This window comes from Pongo abelii, chromosome X, assembly GCF_028885655.2.
Source record: "Pongo abelii isolate AG06213 chromosome X, NHGRI_mPonAbe1-v2.0_pri, whole genome shotgun sequence".
Lineage (NCBI taxonomy): Eukaryota > Metazoa > Chordata > Mammalia > Primates > Hominidae > Pongo > Pongo abelii.
This window is the reverse complement of record NC_072008.2, coordinates 15315535-15343013: the sequence shown is the minus strand read 5'-3', so window position 1 is coordinate 15343013 and position 27479 is coordinate 15315535. Positions and strand designations below refer to the sequence as shown.

General features: G+C 42.7%; 1 protein-coding gene across 4 annotated transcripts; it reads left to right on the top strand.

Moving 5' to 3' along the window:
* ASB9 (ankyrin repeat and SOCS box containing 9) lies at window positions 1-27313 on the top strand. Of its 4 annotated transcripts, none has more exons than XM_009234608.4 (8): window positions 1-93; window positions 201-429; window positions 12436-12515; window positions 16504-16611; window positions 18944-19094; window positions 20789-20923; window positions 22410-22601; window positions 26672-27313. In XM_009234608.4, the coding sequence occupies exons 2-8, from the start codon at window positions 336-338 to the stop codon at window positions 26794-26796; spliced, it is 885 nt and encodes a 294-aa protein (XP_009232883.1). In that variant the 5' UTR covers window positions 1-93; window positions 201-335; the 3' UTR covers window positions 26797-27313. The 4 variants fall into 4 exon arrangements, with proteins under 4 accessions (XP_009232883.1, XP_009232884.1, XP_024096419.1 ...); XM_009234609.2 differs by having other exon boundaries at window positions 22410-22662; window positions 26672-26802; XM_024240651.3 differs by having other exon boundaries at window positions 70-429.
* The last annotated feature ends 166 nt before the right edge of the window (window positions 27314-27479 follow it).

The window sequence follows — 27479 nt, the reverse complement described above, 5'->3', positions numbered from 1 at the left end:
GGTCTCAGTTTGGGAAAGGACGTGACATCAGCAACTTCGCAGACTTAGGGCTGGAGGGTTCTTGTGGCCTCTGGCGGGCCTCCAGCCAGTTAGGTAAAGCGTGTGTGTGTGTTTGTGTGTGTGTGTGTACACGAGCGCGTGCCTCTCTTTGACCACAGGTAGCACTCAGATTACCCTGCCTGCTCTGTTCTTTGCTGCAGACCATTTGACCAGAACGTGTGCAGCTCAGCCAGCCGCAGAGCTGGAATTTTTCAGGAGCAGGGGGAGCATGGAGTTTGGACTTTGCTGAGCAACTGAAGTGGAGCGCAGAGCTTGCTCGCTTAGGAGAGAGCATCATGGATGGCAAACAAGGGGGCATGGATGGGAGCAAGCCCGCGGGGCCAAGGGACTCTCCTGACATCAGGCTTCTTTCAAACCCATTGATGGGCGGTGAGTCATAGGGGCAGTGGAATCAGCCCTGGGGAGGTTGGCTAATGTGCTTAGGAGAGGAGGGTTGGGCAGTTTCAGTGGCTCTGTGTGAGGTGTCCATGGGGCTGTTACTGGGCAGATGTCCACAGCTCACTGGTATATATTCTTTACACAGCTGTTCAAAAATGTGTACACTTCTTTGTGCAGAATCCTACAGACAAGACAAATTCAATTGTCACAAATTATTCTCCAGTGAAAATTTCAGCTCCCAGGAATCATTCTTTGTGGGTCAAATGCATTATTTATTAAATTGGAGGTTTGAAAGTTACTTATAAATAGAAAAATTTTTAATGCTAAAACTTTTTAATTTGTAAGTCTTAGGTGTTTAGCATTTAGGTGGAGCAGGCTTTATAAATGATGTTCAAACACTGAGCACTGACTGAGTCACTTTCAAAAGAGACAAAAGAGACTGTTTTACTTAAAACATTGGAGAATCGTCTTACAGGTATTGTTCTCATCTGTCAAGTGGTGTCTGTGCTAATGTACAGAATCCCACAAATACACACTTTGGTGAGCATTCAGCAGGTGCCTGCTGGCTGAAAGGATTCTGAAAAATGGGTTTAGGCATTTGCACACAGGTTCTTATAAATAATTGTATATTGGTTAGTAATATACTGGTTAACTCTCCAGCCCCAAGTCTGCAAAGTTGCTGATGTCATGTCCTTTCCCAAACTGAGACCAATCAGTGAGGAAGCCTTGGAGTTTATCAGGAAGGAAACTCAAAGTTCGTAACTTTCGGAGAGCAAAGGGAGCAGGGTGAGGGTGAAGGCAACAGCTCACTTTCTGCAACTGTTGTTCACCCTGTTGAGATCCTTGGGGGCTTGTTACGGAGACAAGCCCCAGCACCCAGAGCTGGGAAAGCTGGTGTTGCAGCAGCCCTGCTGAATTGCTGTATTTATTATTTATTAATTTTTTTTTTCTTTTTGAGACGGAGTCTTGCTCTGTGGCCCAGGCTGGAGTGCAGTGGCGCGATGTCGACTCACTGCAACCTCCGCTTTCTGGGTTCAGGCCTATATAGGCGGGGCGCGGTGGTTTACGCCTGTAATCCCAGCACTTTGGGAGGCCGAGGCGGGCGGATCACGAGGTCAGGATACCATCCTGGCCAACATGATGAAACTCCGTCGCTACCTAAAATACAAAAATAAGCTGGGTGTGATGGCACATGCCTGTAATCCCAGCTACTCGGGAGGCTGAGGCAGGAGAATCACTTGAACCCGGGAGGTGGAGGTTGCAGTGCACCGAGATCTCACCACAGCACTCCAGCCTGGCGACAGAGTGAGACTCCGTATCAAAAAAAAAAAAAAAAAAGAAAAAAATACATACCTGGTATACTGTCCACAGCACCTGTTGATCAAAGGGGCAATAAACAGGGACTCTGAAGTCAGTCAGGGTTTTTTGTTTTGTTTTGTTTTTTTGAGACGGAGTCTCATTCTGTTGCCTGGGCTGGAGTGCAATGGCGAGATCTCGGCTCACTGCAACCTCCGCCTCCCGGGTTCAGGCGATTCTCGTGCCTCAGCCTTCCGAGTAGCTGGGATTATAGGCGCCTGCCACCACACCCGGCTAATTTTTGTATTTTTAGTAGAGACGGGGTTTCACCACGTTGGCCAGGCTGGTCTAGAACTCCTGACCTCAGGTGATCTGCCCGCCTGGGCCTCCCAAAGTGCTGGGATTACAGGCGTGAGCCACCATGCCCGGCCGTCAGTCAGGGTTTATTAATCTACTATACAGGTACCAAAAGGGTAAAAATCGAAGAAATAAAACACAAAACGCCTTCCCTTTGACTGAGCAGACTAGCCTGCTCATTCATTCATTCATTTATCCAATTTCACTTATAAAATGAGCAGAGTACTCAATGGTGAGTGGGATTTAGATCCACAAAGGCAGAACTGGATTAATCAGCAGATGCATTGAGCATGAGTTTGGAGAACTAGGAAAGCACGAGTGGCACCAAAAAATCACTTTTTACAAAGAATTTCTTTTTTTTTTTTTTGTTCTTTTTTTTTTGAAATGGAGTTTCACTCTGTCACCCAGGCTGGAATGCAGTGGAGCAATCTCAGCTCACTGCAAACTCCACCTTCCCGTGTTCAAGCGACTCTCCTGCCTCAGCCTCCTGAGTAGCTGGGATTACAGGCGTCTGCCACCACATCTGGCTGATTTTTGTATTTTTAGTAGAGACGGGGTTTCACCATGTTGGCCAGGCTGGTCTTGAACTCCTGACCTCAAGTGATCTGCCTCCTTTGGCCTCCCAAAGTGCTGGGATTACAGGTGTGAGCCACCACGCCCAGCCACTTTTTACAAGGAATTTTAAATATATATATATATATATATATATATATTTTTACATATACTTTTTTTTTAGACGGAGTCTCGCTCTGTTACCAGGCTGGAGTGCAGTGGCACCATCTCGGCTCACTGCAACCTTGGCCTCCTGGGTTCAAGCAATTCTGCCTCAGGAGGGAGAGGCAGGGACTAGGTGGGACTACAGGCACACGCCTGGCTAATTATTTATTTATTTATTTATTTTTTGTATTTTAGTAGAGACGGGGTTTCACCATGTTGCCCAGGCTGGTCTCCAACTCCTGAGCTCAGGGAAGTCTGCCCGCCTCGGCCTCCCAAAGCTCTAGGATTACAGGTGTGAGCCACCGTGCCCGGCCGATAAATATATTTTTAAAGTAGCAAACCAATCATTATGGGAAAGAATCGGTAATTTGGTTGACTTCTGCACCGTTATTTTATAGCTAAGTATTGTATTTACCTTGTTTCCACATGGGAGAGAGGCACCAGCCACTTTTCACTGTTCAGGGTTTCTTTTTCTTTTCTTTTTTCTTTTTTCTTTTTGAGACGGAGTCTCGCTCTGTTACCAGGCTGGAGTGCAGTGGCACCATCTCGGCTCACTGCAACCTCGGCCTTCTGAGTTCAAGCAATTCTCCTGCCTCAGGAGGGAGAGGCAGGGACTAGGTGGGACTACAGGCACACACCTGGCTAATTTTTTTGGGTTTTTTTTTTTTTTTTTTGTATTTTAGTAGAGACAGGGTTTCACCATGTTGTCCAGGCTGGTCTCCAACTCCTGAGCTCAGGGAAGTCTGCCCGCCTCGGCCTCCCAAAGTGCTAGGATTACAGGTGTGAGCCACCGTGCCCGGCCGATAAATATATTTTTAAAACAGCAAACCAATCATTATGGGAAAGAATCGGTAATTTGGTTGACTTCTGCACTGTTATTTTATAGCTAAGTATTGTATTTATTTTTGTTTCCACATGGGAGAGAGGCACCAGCCACTTTTCACTGTTCAGGGTTTCTTTTTCTTTTTCTTTTCTTTTCTTTTTTTTTTTTTTTGAGACGGAGTCTCGCTCTGTCGCCCAGGCTGGAGTGCAGTGGCAAGATCTCGGCTCACTGCAAGCTCCACCTTCCGGGTTCACGCCATTCTCCTGCCTCAGCCTCCTGAGTAGCTGGGACTACAGGCGCCCGCCACCACGCCCGGCTAATTTTTTGTATTTTTAGTAGAGACGGGGTTTCACCATGTTAGCCAGGATGGTCTCAATCTCCTGACCTCGTGATCCGCCCGGCTTGGCCTCCCAAAGTGCTGGGATTACAGGCGTGAGCCAACTGTTCAGGGTTTCTAAAGTTCCTAATGCAACCCTGGTGGGGTCAGGGTGGGTGAGTGGGAGTGGGCAGGTGTTATACTCAAAGGCATGGTGCTTGTAAAGTGAACACGTTGTTACAGCTAGAGTGCAAAATGTGAATGTCTTAGGGAGTCTAGTGAGAACAAGTTTGAAGAGTTGGAGTGGCAGATAAAGCTTGAAGAGCTAAGTGAAGGAGGTCAGGCTTCATGAGGCAGGGAATTGAGAGCCATTGGTGGTTCTAGAGCAGAGACCTGGTAATAAGGCTGTAGGTGAATCAACATGGTAGCCACAGCTGGGATAGATTGTGTTGGAATCGTGGGAGATTGTTGCATTCATCCAGTGGTTCTCAAATTCTCATGTGCCTCTACATCACCTGGAGAGCTTATTAAAATACAGATAATGCAGCTTCTGGCTGGGCGCGGTGGCTCACGCTTGTAATCCCAGCACTTTGGGAGGCTGAGGTGGGCGGATCACTTGAGGTCAGGAGTTCGAGACCAGCCTATCCAACATGGTGAAACCCCATCTCTACTAAAAATACAAAAATTTGGCTGGGTGCGGTGCCTCACACGTGTAATCCCAGCACTTTGGGAGGCCGAGGCAGGCGGATCACCTGAGGTTGGGAGTTCCAGACCAGCCTGACCAACATGGAGAAACCCAGTCTTTACTAAAAATACAAAATTAGCCGGGCATGGTGATGCATGCCTGTAATCCCAGCTACCCGGGAGGCTGAGGCAGGAAAGTCGCTTAAACCCCAGAGGCAGAAGTTGTAGTGAGCCGAGATCACGCCATTGCACTCCAACCTGGGCAACAAGAGCGAAACTCTGTCTCAAAAAAAAAAAAAAAAAAAAAAAAAAAAAATTAGCTGGGTGTGTTGGCACGTGCCTGTAGTCCCAGCTACTTAGGAGGCCCAGGCAGGAGAATTGCTTGAACTTGGGAGGGCGGAGGTTGCAATGAGCTGAGATCATGCCACTGTACTCCCGCCTGGGCAACAGAGCGAGACTCTGTCTCAAAAAAAAAAAAAAGCAGATGATGCAGCTTTTGATGAAGTGGTAGGCCTGGGGTGGGGGCCTAGGAATCTGCATTCATAACAAACTCCCAGGTGACATGGATGGTACTGGTCAGGGACCATACTTTGAAAACCACTGCACTAATCCAACCATGAAACTTACATTTGAATCGAACTTTGGAAATGACAGAGAAAGGGCGATGATTTCAAAGGAAAGATAAATCAGCGTATGCTGTTTGATTAAATGTTGGAACTAACAGAAGGCAGGCAAAATTCTAAGGTTCTCAAGCCCAAAGTAATGTCAGATAAGCTAGATAAGAGGGAAGTTGGAAAGGAAGTTGCCTTGGATGCAGGATGAGGAGGGGAGAATACAGAATTCTGTTTTGGACATGGTAGTGCCAACAATGATGCCCAGTGCACAGTATGATGACATGGGACTGAGACTTAGGAATGATCACAGGTTAGAAGCCAGAGACCTCAGAATGTTCTACAGAGTGGCTGTGGTTGAAACCTACGGAAGGGAGAAATTGTCTAATGGCCAAGAGCTGAGAGTCAACCAAGGATGGAACCCTGGGACAGGCCTCCAGTTGATGAAGTAGGATCAGTAAGTTGGACAGAGAAGCAGAAAGAGATTCTGGATGTTGTAATTACACAGGTACTAAGGGAAGAGAAGTTTTCAAAGAAGTAGAAGTCACAAGGGTAGGTGCCTGGATACTTCTGGTCTCTTACCTCCTGTTGTGAATCTGACTGGCAAATTGCTACTCACCTTCTACACCCAGCTGAGCCATTGCCCCCATGAAGCCCTCCTAGACTTTCCATCTCTCCCTACTCAAGTTGAGTCATTCTCCGTCTGCTTTGCATCAGTCCTGCCCCTTGGGTAAAACCTCAATTGTAGTTGGTTGCTTTTGTTTATGCTTCCGAGGTCTTAACCTTGGTGAAGTGTGGAATGCGGAACGCTCAGAATGCTGTTTTCAAATAGCTGTGCCAAGAAACTCAGCTCAGGTGAAGCTTGTCCCTTCGCACAAGGCCAAGTTAGAGGAGAAAATAGGGCCCAGGTGTGGATCATCTTGCTGCTCCTACCTCCATCTGCAGGCGTTTTTCTGCCCACTTCCCTGGGGGTAGGGAGGGAGGAAAGGCTATGAAAATGGGCAACCAACTCTTCATAGAGATTTGTTTAATGTTAGACTCTCCTGTCCAAGGAGCAGGGAAAGAATGTCTTAATTTTTTCCTGAAAGTAGCTTGTTACGAGTTGAATTGTGTCCCCTGAAAATATATATGGTTAAATTCTTAACCCCCTGTGCCTCAGAACGTGACCTTATTAGTTAAGATTAGTTAAGATGAGGTCAAGTAGGGTAGGATGGACCTTAATCCAACATGACCAGAGTCCCTATAAGAAAAGGAGAAGGAGACACATGGAGAATGCTATGTGACAACAGAGGCAGAGATAGGAGTGAAGCATCTAGAAGCCAAGGAACACCAAGGACTGATGGCCACTGCCAGAAGCTAGAAGAGGCAAGGAAGGATTTTTCCTTAGAGCCTTTGGATAGAGTATGGCCCTGTCCACACCCTGATTTCAGACTTGTAGCCAACTGCTAGCCTCTAGGACTCAGCGACAACAAACTTCTGTTCTTTTAAGCCACCCAGTTTGTGGTGTTTTGTTATGGTATCTCTAGGAGACTAATTTATACCTACTCATAGAAACTTAGGAAAATACATTGAAGGATAAACTAACCACCCATAATTCCACCAAGCAGGTAACCACTGTTCCCAGTGTTAGTGTCTATCTTTTGGGGTTTTGCCTGAAGACTGACAACTGTAGAGATATTTCTATCCTTGCAAAATTGAGCCCACCCTGTAGAGAGTATTCACATTTAAACAGAAGACAAGCTAGAACAGGTATTGAAAGAAAACAATTTTATTATCTTATGGTGAATTTTTAGATATTGGGGCACCTCAGGAGGGGTGAGTTTTCTGGGGGAAAACCTGCCTGTTGAGACAGAATGGGTGATAATGTGAGGGCCCTTTGGAGAAGGCAGCTTTATATTGAGAGAGAGAGAGAGAAGAGAGAGGGAGACAGGAAAGAGGAGAGAGAGAAGAGAGAGAAGAAAGAGGAGAGGAGAGGCTGGATGATGGAACTGGAGAAAGAACTGCAGTGGACAGGCCTGACTTGCCCAAGAGTTGCCTCAGTGGGCCTTTCTGTTTGTTTCTGACTGTAAGCCTCTTGTTTCTTTTTCTCCTCTTTCTGTTTGTCCTGGGATCAAACCAAGGTCCACAATAATTGTGAACACAGCACCCAGATCCTTTCCAGGTTCTGGCAGGTTGGTTCATGCCACTGAATCCACCCTTATTGTGTCCTGAAGACTGAAGGCAAATACTCCTGTCCCCTCAGAGCAACCCAACTTCTTTTTTGTCTCCTTGACTTTGCAAAACGTTTCTCAGGATGGGTAGATTTTATGCTACTGCCCAGCATTCACTGGGGTTCTCAGAACATCAGTAATAGCTATTTTCAGAATGTACCAATTAGTGCATCTTAAATCTCTTTTGAAATAATGGAAATGAAAAAAATGTTCCACAAATTACAATAAAAATGAAATGGCAGCCTCCCTAATGTGCTCCAGGTTTGATGAGGGTACAATTTAAAAGAAAGATAAGTTTAATGGCACTACTTGGAGGACTTGTGGAGTGGTTTCATTACAAGAGCTCCCTGCCCCATTTTACCCATGAGCCACAGTACCGGATCCATGGCATTGCCAGTGACCTCATTTGACATGTATTTTTTGGCAGTAAAACCAATAGACCGTGGCTGAACCAGAGTTGGGAAAGAGCCCTTAATATATGCCAAGGACTTGGATAATGTGTTACATACAGTTAATGACCCCTGAGTATCAAAGACTTGGGTGGGGTCAGTGGAAAAGGATGTCGTGACCTTGAATCTCCCCTTAATGAATTTTAGATAGTCTCCTACTATGAGCATTGTCCATGTTCTGGCAGGAAAATAGGTCCCCTTTCCTGCTTGTTTTCTGCCCTTTTCAGCTGCCAGTTAGCAGGAAAGCGAGGGCAACTGCTTTTGGGTTTAACTGGGCATGTGGTGAGCCTACAGCTCATTGCCTGCTTGGGGTGTGGGCTCTGGAAAATCATGAAGAAAGAAGCATTTCCCAGGTCCGCCAGACAGACACTCATTTGGATCCCTAAAGAGACATGTCTCACTCAGCTATCTTTTCAGTGTTTTCCAGAGTAAAAGAGAGTGTGTGTGGACTAATCCATGTTGCAAATTATGGTGTTTGCTAATACACACACACGTACACACAATCTATGCTCTCTGAATGTTAGAAAAATGTTAAACTAGGCCAGGCGCAGTGGCTCATGCCTATAATCCCAGCACTTTGGGAGGCTGAGGCACGTGGATCACTTGAGGTCAGGAGTTGGAGACCAACCTGGCCAACATGGTGAAATCCTGTCTCTACTAAAATTACAAAAATTAGCTGAGTGTGATGGTGTGCACCTGTAGTCCCAGTTACTTGAGAGGCTGAGGCAGGAGAACCACTTGAACCCGGGAGGCGGAGGTTGCAGTGAGCCAAGATTGCCCCACTGTACTCCAGCCTGGGTGACAGAATGAGACTCCGTCTCAAAAAACAAACAAAACATTACACACAAAGAAAAATGTTAAATTATTCATTGTCACTACTGTAAATTTTCACATAATCACTCATTTGTTCTGAGACCTGCTAAGGTCAAAGTCCTTGTATAAATTTGAGATGGATTTTGGTTTTACAGGGACTCACGTCTTTCTTCTGGGCAGGAGCATAGGCATACTGTGACAGGCTTAACAAACTCTGAGCTGAAATGACTTTAAGTTAGAAGGGGAAGCCTCATATACTGCTGATGGGAATATAAAGTAGGGCAGCCACTTTGGAAGATAGTCTCAAACATTGTGTTACCATATCATACAGCAATTCTTTTAGGTGCATATTCAGGAGAATTGAAAACATATATCTGCTCAAAAACTTGTACATGAATGTTTATAGCAGCATTATTAATAATAGCCAAGAAGTAGAAATGACACAAATTTCTATCAACTGATGAATGAATAAATAAAATGTGGCTTATGCATACAATGGAATTATTTGGCCAAAGAAAAAGGAATGAAGTACTGATGCATGCTACAATACAACATGGATGAAACTTTGAAACATTATGCTAAATAAAAGAAGCCAGTTGCAAAGTACCACATACTGTATGGTTTCATTTATATGAAATGTCCAGAATAGGCAAATCCATAGAGACAGAAAGTAGATCCATGGCTGCCAGGGGCTGAGGGAAGTAGAACTGTGGAGTGACTGCTAATGGGCGCAGAGTTTCTTTCTGGGGTGATGAAAATGTTCTAAAATTGATTGTGGTGTTGGTTGCATAGCTCTGAATATACTGAAAACTGCTGAATTGTACACATTAAATGGGTGTATTGTATGGTATGTGAATTATATCTCAATACAGCTGCTTGCTAGCTAGCTAGCTAGAGATATTCATATTGTCAGCCCCTCACACTACGTGTACCAGGACAACACTCTGTACTTCTCAAAGACACAAGCTGTCTCTGCTCTGTAAACACTACATTCTGCAGAGGTGCAAACTCAGATAGCCTTTGTTATTCTCTTGGAGAAGTACGTACTTCTTTATTTGCCCCCAATAGAAAGAGTAATGGTCCCATGATGAATGAGCAGAAAGTAAGACCATTTGTGGCTACACTTCATAAGTGCGTCATTTTTATGAAATCTGAACAGTTACAAATTAGGACCCAATTTACCTGCCTGGACTGTTTAGGCTGTCGACAATAATAATCTTAGGGAGCTTTAAGAGAGGTTGGGGAATGTGGCAGCTGTATTTCTTAGCAGCTGAGCACTTGGGAAAAAAAGTGGATTAATCATCATACATATGGTGATCCATCAGGAGACATTTGCAAATCTATTGAAAACTGATTTTCAAAACCTTTCTCAATTTGTGGCTCTTTGTTCTCATTCAAGATTTTGTGTGAATAGTATTTGGCATTATCAGCACCAACAGGGTGGAATTAGTTGTCCTTTTAATTCTAATTTGGAGATCAATCTTTCCATATCCGCAGTCCGAATTTTAGCTTCCAAGCCCTAGAATCAGCAGTATTATTCCAGAAATAATTAGGAACCTCAGAGAATGCCGTGAGGACATTGAGTATCTATTAAGCGTGAGGTTTTGACGGTACGAAAAGCCATTTCACTTAAGATGTACCTTGTCTCAAGCACCTTTAGTGACCCCAGAAGGAAAGCATTGGATGGGCGGTATGTAGATGGGCTCATTTGTCTTCCTTTTATGTACTAAATGCTTAATGAATCCATCTGGAAGAATGGTAATTTGCTTACTAATACAGATTTTCCAGGGCACTGATGGCTTCAGGTGGCAGACGGGCCTCATGGGTTAAGTACAAAGTGTTAAGCACAAAGTGTTAAGCCCACATGTGTTAAGTACAAAGGATACTTCATAGCCTTTCAGTTTGCAAGGTACAGATAGTAAGTACCCTCCTTCTCCAGGTCTTCTCAGTTTTTAGGAGCTATTAGCTTCCATGCAAGGCATAACTGGCATCAGACCTTTCTACCTTGTTTGTGTGTAGTGTGTTTGGCGAAGCAGGTGGAGCTGGAGCTGAAGCAAGTTCAGGCACGCCTCCCTCACATTTCTACTGGAAATCAGATGAAGCTTGAGATGAGAAAAAATCAAATCTATGCCTCATTCAGTTATATTCATATTCAATTAAGAGAGAGGAAAGCATTTAATGGGTTGGGATTGGGTTTTCAGGCCTCTTTCCTAAGAATTTGTTTTCCTTCTATGTGGTTGTAGAATAAATTTGCTATTTTATTTTATTTTTTTGAGACAGAGTCTCACTGTGTCGCCCAGGCTGGAGTGCAGTGGCATGATCTCGGCTCACTGCAACCTCCGCCTCCTGGGTTCAACCGATTCTCCTGCCTCAGCCTTCCGAGTAGCTGGGATTATAGGCATAAGCCACCACACCCAGCTAATTTTTACATTTTTAGTAGAGATGGTGTTTCACCATGTTGCAAGGCTGGTCTCGAACTCCTGACCTCAGGTGATCTGCCCACCTCGGCCTCTCAAAGTGCTGGGATTGCAGGTGTGAGCCACCATACCCAGTGTAAATTTGCTATTTTAAATGGCAATGATGATGAGGTGTAATCAAGACGCTCTGTTCAGTGTTAGGGCAGGATAATCATAGTAGCTAGTATGTATTGAGCCATGGTAAGTACAGGTTGAGCATCCCTTCTCTGAGATCCTTGGGACCAGGAGTGTTTCCAATTTTTTCAGATGTTGGAATATTTGCATATACATAATGACTTATCTTGTGGATGGTACTCAAGTCTAAACACGAAATTCATTTATGTTTTATATACACCTTACGCACATAACCTGAAGGTAATTTTATATAACATTTAAATAAGTTTGTGCATGAAACAAAGTTTTGACTGCAACCCATCACATGTCAGGTGTGGAATTTTCCACTTGTGGCATCACGTTAGCACTCAAGAAGCTTTGGATTTTGGAGCATTTTGGATTTGGGAGTTTTGGGTTAAGGATGCTCAACCTGTATATTATATATTAGGGATGCTCAACTTGTAACTTTACAGAGAAGGAAACTGGGGCACTGGGCCTTTCCCGGGACCCACGGGTCAGAAAAGGTGAAGCAGGTTTGAATTAAGAAGTTTCTTTAACCACCTTGGCATGCTGCCTTTGGGGGTAAATAATGTCCCTGTTTCAAGGTGAGACTGAACACTGATTTGTGCTTAATATTAGGACAGGAGATAATCTATAAATAGATATGGTTCTGTTTAGATTTGATTCCAAACCTAATGGTGTATGTAATTACATGATTACTACTATTAATACAGAACACTGTTTGCTGAGATGCCAAAGTCTGTATTTCATGCAGGAAACTAGACTGGCAGCTACAGCTTAACACACTAATGTTGGTAATTAGTGAAGCTCTCGCTTAACTAAATGGGCCATTTGCCTTTGAAACCAGTGTGTAAATAGAAATAGAGTAATCTGTCATCCCAATCCACCTCTTTTGTCCTTAGTTTGAGGACTGGCTGTAGTTCTTTCCCAAGCTATCCAGACATTTCAAACAAACTGTGCACAAAAAATATTAATAAAGAAGAGAAATGCTGAATTCCTGACGGGAATTTTGGTTGAGTGAATCCAATGTCTCCATCCAGGGCCTGTTAGGCTCTTATTGATGGGCAAGGACAAGCCTCTGGGTCTAAGTGCATTAGCAGGATATAACCCATTCCTCCCTTTCCATACAGATGCTGTGTCTGATTGGTCTCCTATGCATGAAGCTGCAATCCACGGACATCAGCTGTCTCTGAGGAACCTCATCAGCCAGGTAGCTTTTTGAAAATACAATACAGAAGAAACCTATCAAAATATTAAAACAAATGTGTGACATAACAACATAGGGACTTTTAAATTAATTCATTAAATAGAAGACCTAGTGGTGATTCTAGTAACTACCATAATGCCTAAATAGGATGAATATATATTTTGAGATATTTTAGATGTCTACAACAATTGTAATACAATAGAAAATATCTGTAATTTCTATTGGAGATAACCCTACATAATACTATTACTACTGTGGTTTGTTGTCTACATTCTGAACTGAAGGATATGCTAAATTTCAGATAGAGATGAGTGAGAATAAATGTGCTTTAAAAAAATCCAATTTCATAGACCTATCTAGAGTCAGAAGTCCTCCTATAAGAAAATAATTTCTAAAGAAAAATTTCATACTATCCTAAGCCACTATCTTAAGCCATTTTTGGTAGCAGCAGTCTATTATAAATAGATTATAACACAAACTCTAGCTAAAAGAAGTTAGGCTACTTCTCAGATAAAATTAGAAATTTACCCTATTTTGATAACACGAAAAATGATCACTGCAGCTTTTATATATCACTTGTTAAATTGGACAGATACTCATTTACATTCAGTATTTATGTGTTTATGAAACATCAGCCAGAACCATGTCTCCAAGTTCTACACATTATTTGTGTAAGATGTCTTTTTAGAGCCCCGGTTTCTGCTTTCATAAAATGAGTATTCTAATACCTACCTAGGTCAGTCCACCCCATAACTCAATAACAAACCATCCCAAAACTCAGTGACATGATACAGTAACCATTATTTCTTGCTGATGTGTGTTCGTGTCAGTTCATCTGGTCTGAGCTTGGCTGGGCTTGGCTCCCAGCTGTGGGTTGGGTGTAGCCCTCCTGCACATCTCTTTCATCCTTCTTGGACCACTGGCTACCTGAGGAATTATTTTCTCTTGGCAAAACGCTGGAGCACAGCAGGACAAGCCCAACCATGCAAGAATACTTCCAATCTGTTCATGTCACATCTGCTAACATCCCACTGGTCAAGTCACATGACCACATCCAAAGTCAAGGCTCAAGAGAAGTACATTTTGTCAACTAAGAGTAGTTGACGACTGAAAATGGATATATTAAAGTTAAGCCATTCAATCTTTTTTTTAAAACTAAGAACTGACTGTGGACTGAACACTGTGAAGTAATGGGTTAATTACCTTATGATTTTATATGACTCAGACTTGTTAATAATTTAGACAAATCACAGTTAATTTAAGTCAGAACTGTAACTATAAATGAGTTTCTAACTTTACAGAAGGAACCTCTCTGTAATGTGAATATGTGGTGAAAACTTTGTTTTGTGTTACGAATAGCTGTGTTGTTGTATTTCATTTACCTGGATTTATGTATAAACACCTAAATGCTGGTTTTATTATTATTATTATTATTTTTTGAGATGGAGTTTCACTCTTGTTGCCCAGTCTGGAGTGCAGTGGCGCGATCTCGGCTCACTGCAACCTCCGCCTCCTGGGTTGAAGCAATTCTGCCTCAGCCTCCCGAGTAGCTGGGACTACAGGCATGTGCCACCACGCCTGGCTAATTTTATATTTTTAGTAGAGATGAGGTTTCACCATGTTGGTCAGGCTGGTCTCAAACTGCTGACCTCAGGTTATCCATCAGCCTTAGCCTCCCAAAGTGCTGGGATTACAGGCATGAGCCACCGTGCCTGGTCTAAATGCCGGTTTTACAATGGCAGTTGTGCCTGGAGGAGTATGCACATTTTCCTATTGGTTGTTTTTATGGTTGCCTTTTGCCCAAGTTCTGTAGCTCGGCCTGCCTTCTCCCAACTTGTGTCTGATACACTTGCATGATTTTTGCTTCATGTGACAATCATACCCCTCTTGTGGCATTGACAAAGCTACTTTCTATAAGTGTGATGACCGTGAGAAAATAAGGTATTTTCTCCTGCCAGTTGTACATTTAAGTCTTAGGTATGAATAGTAAAGTAAGAAATGACATATTCTTTTCTTTGATCACGACAAGAGTTGGCAAATTTTTTTTTTTTTTTTTTTTTGAGACAGAGTCTCGCTGTCGCCCAGGCTGGAGTGCAGTGGCGCGATCTCGGCTCACTGCAGGCTTCGCCCCCTGGGGTTCACACCATTCTCTTGCCTCAGCCTCCCGAGTAGCTGGGACTACAGGCGCCCGCCACCTTGCCCGGCTAATTTTTTGTATTTTTAGTAGAGACGGGGTTTCACCGTGTTAGCCAGGATGGTCTCGATCTCCTGACCTCGTGATCCGCGCGCCTCGGCCTCCCGAAGTGCTGGGGTTACAGGCGTGAGCCACCGCGCCAGGCCAAGAGTTGGCAAATTTTTTTCAGTAAAGGATCAGACAGTAAATATTTTAGGCCGGGAGGCTGAGGCAGGAGAATGGCGTGAACCCAGGAGGTGGAGTTTGCAGTGACCCGAGATCGCGCCACTGCACTCCAGCCTGGGCGACAGAGCAATACTGCGTCTCAAAAAAAAAAAAAAAAGAATTTTAGGCTTTGCGAACCATGCAGTCTCTGTTGGAAGTACCTAACTCTGCTGTTTAGCAGAAAAGCAGTTGTAGACAATATGTAAATGAATGAGCATGGCTGTGTTCTGATAAAACTTTGCTTGTGGATGCTGAAATTTGAATTTCATAGAATTTTCATGTGTCACGAAATATTCCTTTGATTTCTTTTAAACCATTAAAAATGTAGAAACCATTCCTAGCTACAGAAGCAGGTTGTAGGCTAGATTTGACTCTGTAGGCTACTGTTTGCTGACCCCTTTGTCAAAACTATGATAGAGCTAGGAAATCTAAGAAAAACAATTAAATGTCAGGAAAAGGAGGGTTTTTTTGAGAAAAAAAAATTGGGTGAAACTGATATTTTTATTACAAATATTATTAAATCCTGTGTGTTACTAAATACTTACGTTTAAAGAGCAATTATATTAGTTAATAGGTACACTTCAATTTCCTAAAATAATAAAGCACATTTAGGCTTCCTAAAAGGTACATGCAGTCTATTTCTTTTCCCTTGCAGTTTCAAAATTTCCTTTTAATTGTCTCACAAGGTAGAGCCACTTGTGAATATGTTAAAATTTAATAATTGCTTGTTAAAACTTAGCAATTTGGGCCACGCTGACTTTAAAAAAACTGAGAAATTTCATAAACAAGCATAAAATAACTTAAACACGTGTGCAGTTGAATAAAAAGTGATGATGATGAGAATATTGCCATGTGACTGCCTCCCCAGGTCAGAAAATGGAAAAATAGCACATTGCTGGCTCCTCCAAAGACTCACCCATCCCTCCCCTTATTGTGCTTTCTAGAACACAATCCTGTCCCTCTTCCACAGGAGTAACCATTATCTCGATTTCCTTGTTTTCTTTATGGTTTTACTCTATATATTATGTCTTCTGAAACAATATGGGGTAGTTTTGCCTAATTTTGAACTTTAAATTGATGTAATCATTCAGTGTGTATGCTTTTGGATTTTGCTTCTTTTGCTCAACATTATTTTTGCAAGCATCACCCTTGTAGTGCTTGCCATTATAATTTGTCAGGTGTAATCTTTCCACTGAAAGATTATACCAAAGTTAATTAATTCAGTCCATTGTTGATGGACATTTGGTTTGTTTGCAGTTTTTGACTATTATGGCCAATGCTGTTGTGAATATTCTTGTATATTTATCTAGATGTATATATACCTAAGAGTCAAATAGCTGAATCATAGGCATATGCATTGTCAGCTCTAATAGATACAGTCAAACTGTTTTCCTGAGTGGTTATACCATATCACACTCCCACCAGTAGTGTGGCAGTTTTTTTTTTTTTTTTTAAAGTCAATATAAACACCTTAGTGTAACATCTGACTTTGAGCCAGGTCAACTTTGTCATAGTACTGGAATGGTGGCTGAAAAACAGCCCCAGGGTACTGTTGCTTTGCACCCCTTACTCTGACTATTTCCCCTCCTTCAGGGGTGGCCTGTGAACATCATCACGGCAGATCATGTTTCCCCACTCCATGAAGCCTGTCTTGGAGGTCATCCCTCTTGTGTAAAGATTTTATTAAAGCATGGAGCTCAGGTAAGGGCAGCTGAAACAACATCTTAGAAACCAAGAATGAAAAATGACTATGTATATCCCTTCTGAATAACTTCCAGCACTTTCGATTAGACTGATTTGAAATATGAAGACAGTTGTTTTTCAAGAAAATTATGTTCATCAGGCTTGTTTGCTTTAGTGATAGATGGATGAAATACTAAATTTTTAGTCACGCTTACAGTCTATATCATTTTCTTTATCATACACTACTAATAAATAGTTATTAGACTTCTGTCTTCATTGTTATGGCCGGAAGGTAATGAAATATTGTGGACAGCACACATTTGCCTGGGATGGCTAGGATGTCTGAGGAGACAGAAAATCTATGTGGTCATTCATCCTTTAGCTGGCAACCTGGACTTGTTCACATGGTAGCAGGGATTGCAAGAGCAGCAAAAATAGACCTGTTTTGTGTTAGGCAACTGAATGGTGGGTTGGGGGAAATTATGGGCTTGCTATCTTCTGACAACAGCAAATGCAAAGTCCCAGAAATGATAGTGAGCAATTTTTACATCTTGAAGTCATTCCTTATGGCAGGACAGTAGAGTAGGTGAGAGAGTTCAGAACATAAGCAACCTTGTCCATGCCAAAAAAAGAATGGGCTTTGTCCTGAGATCAGTAAAGAGCCAGAGGTGTGTGCATTGCCAGATTTATATTTGGGTTAAGAAAACATTCAAAACTTGGAAACAGGGAACGTGTCAAGGTGAAGCAAGAGACACCTAGGGTACAAACTTGAAAGAGGTGCTTGCTCTCAGGGTCCTGCACTATTTGTGTGACTCCAAAAATGAATATGTCCTTAAATTTTTTACCCTGGACAACTTTTGTGCCTCACTCTAGTCCTGGCCCTGCTTGGAAGTAGAGTTTGAGAATGAATTCATTGTCTTCACAATATCATTGCTTAAAAGATTTACCAAATAATCATTTAATGATATACAAGAATGTGTCTGCACTTGGCTTTTCTATTCACTATTTAATTATAGCCTAAACACTGTGAAGTTAGACATTAACTTCGAAATTTCTGTCTGATTTCCAACATTAGAAAAGATAGCCTCAAAGATTATAGTTTTGTGGCCCTATAGGACATTAACCAGTTTTTATGTTTTTATTTTTTTAATTTTTGAGATGGAGTCTTGCTCTGTCGCCCAGGCTGGAGTACAGTGGCACGAACTCAGCTCCCTGCAACCTCCGCCTCCCGGGTTTGAGTGATACTCCTGCCTCAGCCTCCTGAGTAGCTGGGATTATAGGCACGCACCACCACACTTGGCTCATTTTTGTATTTTTAGTAGAGATGGGGTTTCATCATGTTATCATGTTGCCCAGGTTGGTCTCGAACTTCTGACCTCAGGTGACCCGCCCACCTTGGTCTCCCAAAGTGCTGGGATTACAGGTGTGAGCCACTGTGCCTGGCGGAGTTTTGTATGTATTAGCAAATATATTTCAGCAGTCCATTGACTATATAAGTTTTTCTTTTTTCTTTCTTTTTTTGAGACAGAGTCTCACTCTGTCGCCCAGGCTGGAGTGCAGTGGCGTGATCTCGGCTCACTGCAACCTCTGCCTCCCAGGTTCAAGTAATTCTCCTGCCTCAGCCTCCCGAGTAGCTGGGACTACAGGCACATGCTGCCATGCCGGGCTAATTTTTTGTATCTTAATAGAGACCGGGTTTCACCATGTTGCCCAGGCTGGTCTTGAACTCCTGAGCTCAGGCAATCTGCCTGCCTCAGCCTCCCAAAGTGCTGGGATTACAGGCGTGAGCCACTGTGCCTGGCCAAATGTTTTTTTGAGCCAGCCTTACCGTCTTACTGGTTCCCTCATTAATGAATGAGTTGAATAAAATCTTTGGTATGTGTTAATTCTATATTTGTATGAAAGTCAAGTTTTTTAAAGTTTTCTAAATTATACTTTAAGAATATCCTAACTTACACAGCTAATAATTTCAACAATTTCCTCACAGCAGCAAGAGTAATCTTCTTGCACCCGTTAAGAAATTGAATTGGTGTGGGATGGGTCTAGGAAAGAAGTTTAAAATAGGGATTAATTTGTAAGCGATTGAAATTATCCTAACTAGTTTCAAAGTTCATGTTCCTGGGGAAGGCATGGAGGAGATAGAACACTGAGTAACATTTTCGATGCTTTATAGCCACTCCCTAATTCCATTTTTCACAAAAACCTGTGGCATTTGGTACTTATTTCTCCATTCTATAGCTGAGGAATTTAAGGCTCAGAGATGTTAAATAACATCTTCAGAGTGGTGGACCCTACCTTTGAACCCAAAACATCCCCCTTCCTGTCTTCATCCTGGAGCTTCTTTTACCAGGTGAATGGTGTGACAACAGACTGGCACACTCCACTGTTTAATGCTTGTGTCAGCGGCAGCCGGGATTGTGTGAATTTGCTTCTGCAGCACGGAGCCAGCGTTCAACCTGAGAGTGATCTGGCATCCCCCATCCATGAAGCTGCTAGGAGAGGTAAATCTGTTGAGAATTTTTTTTTTTTCTACCCACTCCTTCAAGGGACATCTTAACTGCTGAAAGAAAGAAAAGGAGATATATTTTAGAGCAGTAGTTCTCAAAATGGAGTCCCAGGACTGGAAGCATCAGCATGACCTGGCCTGCAAATGCAGATACTTCGGCCTCACTCCAGCCCCATTGAATCAGTAACTGGGGATGGGGCTCAGCCATCTGTATTTTGTTTAATAAGCCCTCCAGCTGCTTTCTGGTGCACAGTAAGTTTGAGTGCCTCCCTTTTAGAGCATTTTGAATGTTTTTCACTGCTGTATTACTGGAAACAGGGCTTGGCACATAGTAGACTATCCATCAATATTTGTGGAATCCGTTGTTATACCCGTGACCTTATAGAAATCAAGTTATTTCATAAAACAAATTATATTCTTCTATTTCAGGGCCTTAAAGAACATTGTCTCAGTGACACTTAAGTTTGCCAAATGAAATAAGCTTTCAATTTTTGAAACTATTTGATGTTGTATACAGTTTGGGATAATTCTTTTCATTAAAGCCATAATTTTTCTGATAGTCTTAGCTCATAAAATCACAAGTTTTTATTTTCTCCAATATTTATCATCATCATAATGACCATACCTTGCCAGAGGGCTTTCTATTTCTCCAGTGGCTTTCACAGAATGGCTTCCCATTTGACTGGACCAACCCACTTATAATGATCTCCCAAAGCATTAATATTTATTTGAGAACATCTTAACTCATCATATTCGCTGCATACATAGAACTAAAATATAGCAAGAGAAACATAGAGGAGCAATGTCGAAAATATGACATTCTGGACCAAGGAAGTGTGATTCAGCTTTCGCCTAGTTTTTCAGATTGGGCCCTGCTCATGTTGGATTTGGCAGTTTCTTCTAAGCCTTGCCTATACCCGCTGTGGCTTGTTTCTCCCGGGCCCGCCTTTGGAGAGGTTGTAAGTTTCCTTCTCTGTCCCGTGGCCCACACTGTGCCCTTTATTCTTCAGTTCCACCTTCAGGTCCTGTTCCTCCATATCTCTCCCCAACTCTCACTTCAATTTCTGTACCTAGACAAACTACAAAGCCACAGACAATTGAAAAAGGTGGATGGTTGCTGGTTGGTTACCGTGGCTAGTAAACTCAAATGGAGTTTCACCTGTAGTTGCAGATTGCATCCTATGGTCAAACCATTAACTGATAGCAGTGGTTAAAATCACTCCTGATTTGGTTAGGCCCGGTGGCTCACGCCTGTAATCCCAGCACTTTGGGAGGCCGAGGCAGGCAGATCATGAGGTCAGGAGATTGAGACCATCCTGGCTAACACGGTGAAACCCCCTCTCTACTAAAAATACAAAAAAATTAGCAGGGTGTGGTGGCGGGCGCCTGTAGTCCCAGCTACTTGGGAGGCTGAGGCAGGAGAATGGCGTGAACCCGGGAGGTAGAGCTTGCAGTAAGCCAAGATTTCGCCACTGCACTCCAGCCTGGGGGACAGAGCGAGACTCCGTCTCTAAAATAAAATAAAATAAAATGTAATAAAATAAAATCACTCCTGATTCTAATTAAAGGAAATAGCTTTTAGTCCCCTGGATAAGCTGCTGCCAAATTTAATGCAAAATGGGGATGGCATTGTCTTTCTAGCTAAGGGAACTTGTATTGTAACTGTTTTTCTCTTGCTTTGGGCTGCAGGCCACGTGGAGTGTGTTGACTCTCTTATAGCTTATGGGGGCAACATTGACCATAAGATCAGCCACCTGGGCACTCCACTCTATTTGGCTTGTCAAAACCAACAGAAAGCCTGTGTCAAGAAGCTTCTGGAGTCAGGTAAAGCAAAAAAGCAAACCAAAAGAAGAAAAGAAAATGAAAAGTAAACTAAATGTATTTTAAACATCTTACTGCTATAGGAGAGAAATTAGTGTGGGCAATGGAGTTGGACAAGGTCAGGGTTCATATTGACTGTGTTCCCTTGGAGAATTATTTCACACTGTTTGAACTTTAGTTCTCTCACTTGTAACGAGGATGAGGATGATGATGATGATGATGATGAGGATGATGATGATAATGCCTCTTCTCAGGGTGGTCCTCAATGATTATTAGTTTCTCCTCCCTTTCCTCTGTCTCCCTCCATTTGGCCAGTCACATTATTAAGCCCTGCATAACTTGCAAAGCTGTTGGATTAGTGTTGAATCTTCCTATTTGGGACCTTCACCAGTTCTCTTTGATTGAGATATTGAACTTGCCCCATTGCAAATATTATATTTCCCTTGAAAAGGCCTATGTTTCCTTGTTTCTTTTCACCTCCCTGCTGTTGTCCAGCCCCCTTCTCAACACCTGGAACACCATTTCATCACGTCTTTAATTATCTGAGTCCTATTTATTCTTTAAGACTTCAGTAATCTGTTTCCCAGTGAATGTTGTTATAGTCCTTATTGCCTCCTACTCATCTGGCAGGCATTGCTATGAATTAAGAGATGCAATCTCTGTCTCTCCCCGACTGCCCACCCCACCTCTGCCACTCTGGGCAGATTTTAAGCCTCTAGCCTGGAAAGGGCCATGTTTGATATCCCTCACAAAGTCAAGAACAATACAAGGCCAGATCAGTTAACATTTGTTGAGTGGACATGGATTTTCATTTTACCAGAGGGATGGCAGCTCAGGCAAAGCCACATGTTCCCACATGTCACAGTGAAAGCTAGGCTCTGGGCTGGGGTGGGGATTTGTTAAGAGTGTAGGAGTGGAATTGGGTGGGGACAGTCCTAGAAATCCACCTTACTCCTGAAAGGGAGAACTTTGCCACCTTCCCTGTGATCTTTGGATTGGCCAGTCCAATCCAGGGGATACCCCCATGAGTTCGTTGCTTTTTAAAGTCCAAATCACCAGTCCCAAGTGCCCGGTTTTACACCTTGTGGCAGCTGCACACCAGGTGAGTTTGGCTGCTTGGTGTAGGCTGGATTTCACCATCTAGCCTCTCCGTCAGGCTGTACTGGCTAATACTTAGGTTCCATTAATAATAATGTGGAGCTTTTATGTCACTAGGATTTTTCTTATATGCATCATGCCTATGTACAGTGCTGAAAGGCAAATTTTTAACTTTCTATGCTATATTCCTCATGCCGTACATTCAATAACATTATCAGGTGGGATTTTCCCCACATTATTAAATGGAATCAAATCATCTCCCATTTTTCCAGGATTGCTGTGCTCAATATGGATCCCCTCTTGTTAGGAAATTTTGGGGCTCGGGGCTTTGAAAAGCCCCGATGGTTGGATTCTGCTCCTTGCTGACTCTTTTGTTCTTGTGACTGTTTAGGAGCGGACGTGAACCAAGGGAAAGGTCAGGATTCGCCACTTCATGCAGTGGCCAGGACAGCCAGTGAAGAGCTGGCCTGCCTGCTCATGGATTTTGGAGCGGACACCCAGGCCAAGAATGCTGAAGGCAAACGTCCTGTGGAGCTGGTGTCTCCAGAGAGCCCCTTGGCCCAGCTCTTCTTGGAGAGAGAAGGTGCTTCTTTGCCAAAACCTAAGCCCTAATCTGTTGACATCCCTTGAGGCTCTAGTAGAAGGCAGGTATTTGGCAATTTCTGGCTCCCATTCCTATAAAAAGATCATTCTCTGACATCACCAAATCTGGGGAAGTTGAGATAATTCAATATTCAATGAGATACAGTACTGGTCACAGTACAGTAAATAACCGTCCTGCTATTTAGCATATTGGATACAGGTTTTTGGGATGATCTAATATTCATTATGGGGTAGGCCAGTTTTTTAAAAATTAAGATACTGTTTTAAAATTTTAGTATTACATTTATTTAAAACATGCTTTAGAATGAGGCAGCAGAGGTCTCTTTGGGGTTGTATGAGGCCCCAGGATATCTTGTTGAACCACAGATGGGCCAGACTACTGGACACTTGGTTTCTGGGCTTAAAATGCAGCTCTTTAAGAGTTTAGGGTTCACACCAATCCAAAGATATTTACTATTATAAATTAACCAATGATAAGTCCACACTTCTCTATAAGTAAGAACTGAGACTCCTAACCGGAACAATGAAATATTGTGGTTGAGCAGTGTGTATGGAACTAGGGCTTTGAGGCCTGGGCTGGGCTGGGGAACAAAGACACCTGAAGTTGGGGAGCCACCCTCTTGGAATCTTCATGGGCTCAGAGGCAGTTGAGCAACCAGCTCAGTACTTCTTTTCTTACCGGAGTGTGGACTCTGAAGTCTTAGGGATTCTGGGACTTTGAAGCAGGCCTTCCTACCAGAAGGGTTCTGATGTTATACAATCTAGTTATTTTCTCCCCACATGATGAGCAGTAAGGTTGGCTTTGGGCAGAACTGTAAAGTGGGCTAAGGAATCCTTCTTCCTCCTACTCTCACTGCCCCAGGGTACTTACACTCAAGGCCTATGCTCCTGAGCAGTGCTGGTCAGGCAGAAAAGATTGACTCCAGGCACAAGGAACAGTCCAGTAGAGGCCCCTTTCAGTTAAGCAGTGGGATAATCACGGAGCAGTTCTATCTGCATTTTAATAATTACTTGCTTTGAAAAAGTTCTATGCCTATGAGGCCCATAAAAATATCTTAATTTAAAAATCAGAATAAAAAATGAATAGAACAACATGGATTGTAATCATCTTTATACCAACACAGTTGTGAAATAGAATTTTTAATTGTTTAATTGAGAAAGGGATTCACAAAGGCAAAAGTGCCTCAGGTCCCCCTCAGTCATAATGTAGGGCATACATTAATGTAGGATGTATGTGTCCCCTCCTCCATCAAACAACCTCATAGCATTCTCAAATTGCCTCCCCTGGCTTTTCCCTTCTGCTTTGTTTCCCAGAGCCATTCCTAGAGACAGTAATTACTTTAATTTTGAATTTATGTTTTGCATGGTGACAGTGTGGCCTATGATCCCACTAGTTTATGAGGTGTCATTTGCTGCTGGAGAGAATCGCCACTTGTTTTGCCTCCATGAGTCAATTTTGGGGTTTTGGTGTAGTCACCTCTCAGAGGGCTCGGAGACCACAGGAAATGGGGTCAGGCAAGTGCAGAAAACTAGACCTGTGGATTGCTCACAGCAGTTTCTGTCTCTGGGTGCCCCTAAATTCATTTGCTTCAATCCACCTGTTTCTCTGTTTCCTGGGGAAGGGAATTTATTCAATTACTGTCCTCTTTCAATGGTATGGCAACAGGAGAATGTTGGTAAAACCCAACCATGTTCTGAATTGGGCTTTGCGTGGGTGTTAGAAAAGGTAAGATTTTCCTGTTTTCTGAGAAAAGGGAAAAGATTTCAAGAATATTACCACCTCACCCTTGATAAGCATCCAAAGCAGTGTTTGCTCAATTAAAACCTAGAAATGACTGTCAGCCCAGCACGACTGCAGCCCCCATCCCCCTCACCCAGTGCACTTTGGCTTTAAAACATCAATGGTTGTTGCTGGCCGGGCACGGTGGCTCACGCCTGTAATCTCCACACTTTGGGAGGCCGAGGTGGGCGGGTCATGAGGTCAGGAGACCGAGACCATCCTGGTTAACACGGTGAAACCCCGTTTCTACTAAAAATACAAAAAATTTAGCCAGGCGTGGTGGCAGGCGCCTGCAGTCCCAGGAGGCTGAGGCAGGAGAATGGTGTAAACCTGGGAAGTGGAGCTTGCAGTGAGCCGAGATCACACTACTGCACTCCAGCCTGGGCGACAGAGTGAGACTCCGTCTCAAAAAACAAAAAATAAAACATCAATGGTTGTTGGTGGGAGAAAAAAGAAGTCAAGGCCCGAAAGAATATGCCAATTCATAAATATACAATTAGCTGGTTTTATTATCGAGCAAAGCAAACCCCTTGAATATTTGCAGGTGCCAGCAAGTGACTGCAAATCTGTAGTGGGTTTTCAGCTGTGTCTATGGACTTGAAGCTACAGTTGTTTTACATTGTCTCGCTTGTAGTAAACAGCAGCATTCAGTTGGCATCAGTAGTTATTAATACACTGAGTTTCCTGTGACATCCCGCTTTTCTTAATTCTCTATCAGGCCTGCTCTGAGATCTTGTTATTTGTAATGCTTTATCAGTACCTCCTACGGTTGCCTCTGACAGCGTTTCTAGCACAGATGATCAGTCACATCTTTCAACATTCCTTAGTGAGGCTAGATTAGGTTCAGTTTCCCCACAGTGTGCTTTTTGCTGCTTGTTAATATGTGCCTTGAGAACACTGGGAAGCCATTCATTATTAGATGCTTTGAGTATACTGGGCATCATCTCATAGGTGCCTTACTCCAACAGGGCTCTTCTGTTAGGGCCTGGTTTAAAATACTGCAAGTATTTTTTTGATTGTATATGTGTCGAGTTCCATCTCTCCTTGTTCTGCATCATCTTGAGAGATTAAGTTAACTCGGTTGATCCTGTAGTTGGTATTGCTATAGGAAAATAGAGACCACAGTATCCTTTTGGCTGTATTCTCAACCCTGACCGCACACTCAGATGACCTCGGGCACATGCCTTTAGAAAATCCAGATGCTTGGGCTTCACCGGACAATAATTGAAGCAACATCTCTGGTTGGGGGGACTCAGCATCCATGTAGTTGAATGTACCCCCACCACAGGTGAGTCTGAAGTGCTACCTGGATTGAGGGCTACGGCTTTATGGAGTTCTTGAGGGTATATAGTTTTGCTTTTTAAAAAATAACCAAAAGAAGATGCCCATTACAATTTGATGCAGGAACGGGGGTAGGGGCATGGAAAATCATTCCCCATCCTTTTGCCCTATAACAGAGTTTCTCAACCTTGACACTATTGACATTTTGGATCAGTTAGGGGCTGTCCTGTGTACTCTGGGATGTTTAGAAGCATCCTTGGCCTCTCCCATTAGATGCCAGTAGCACCCTTCCTCAAGTTTTGGCAACCAAAAATGTCTCCAGACACTGCCAAATGTCCCCTGAGGAGCAAAATGATCTCCTCCTCCTTTCCTTCCCTGAGCCTCCTCCCAGTTGTGAACCACTGTCCTAAAATGTAAGCTGTTGGGTGTTCCCTAAGCAAGGTTTGTGCTAGCTAGTTAACTTTTCACCTGTGAATTGAAGCATTGGAATAGCTCTGAATACAGGATATAAAAACAAACACGACTTAACATACTCTTAGGATTCACTGTGAGCTCATTATATTTGAGTACCTTAATTTGCTCAAGTTATAAAATAAAAATGTTTGCATCTAGAAATATGCCCTTATTTTTAAAGGTAAAAGATTAAGAATACCATTAAACATAAATTTTATTTTTATTATTGGAATTTTTGTGTAGCTGTGTAATTCCCAAGTTAGCTTATTTAAGCCTCCATTAGTGAGGCTAAGCTTTAAATTTCTTTCATTCTGTTCTAAATTAAAACCTAACAAGCTTATTTCAATTAGCTACCAGAAAAGAGAGAACATTGCCTAAAAATGCCTTCTACAAAAAAAAACCCCAGAAAATGGTCTTAAATAGTTTAATATTATTTCCTTATAACAATGTTCTATCTTGGATGCTTTTTTTAAAAAAAAGGAGAAGTCTTAGATCAATAACACCATTGTATGACTTGTCTTATGATCTTTCTCCAGGGCCCCCTTCTTTGATGCAGTTATGCCGCCTTAGAATTCGGAAGTGCTTTGGAATCCAGCAGCATCATAAGATAACCAAACTCGTCCTCCCAGAGGATCTGAAACAGTTTCTCCTACATCTTTAAATGCATCAACGGAATGGATTCACAAACGACATGAAAACATTATTGAGTGTTGTAGCCACTAGAATTTTAAAATCAAGTTGGATTTATAGAGTTTGACTAGTTTTTTCGATTAGATTTGTATTTGTTATAAGCTTGTTTATAGAGTTTGACTAATTTTTTCTATTCAATTTGTATTTGTTAAACTCTGAAGCCAGGGTTGAAACACACTGCATACGTTTGTATTATTAGTTAGAAGGCATGAAGACTTTTTTCCCTGCTTGGGGAATGTCATAAGTTATTGTTTTGCATATCTACTGCATGCCAAGCGCTTTCTGCATCATCTAATTTAGCCCTCACAGCAACTGGGTCAAGATGTCCAATTTTCCAGAGCAAGGATAGAGGAGTCAAATTCAAATACAGGTTTTCTGACATTAACTTATGTGATGACTTGATCGAGGCAGGATTTTCCAGCATCACTGTCCTTGTTCCATCTCTGCTATATGGGAATGAAAATAAATATATTTCTTGGTTTGTCTAATTAGTTTTACCTTCCTGTTCTTACGACAAAACCACTACTGTCCTAGCATAGTGTGGGGGCCAGTTCTTTTTTTCAACCCAAACACTATACATATTAAGCATATTCTAGAACCTTGCTGCTTAATACAGTAGCCACTAATTCAGTGGTTCTCCACTGGGGTTAATTT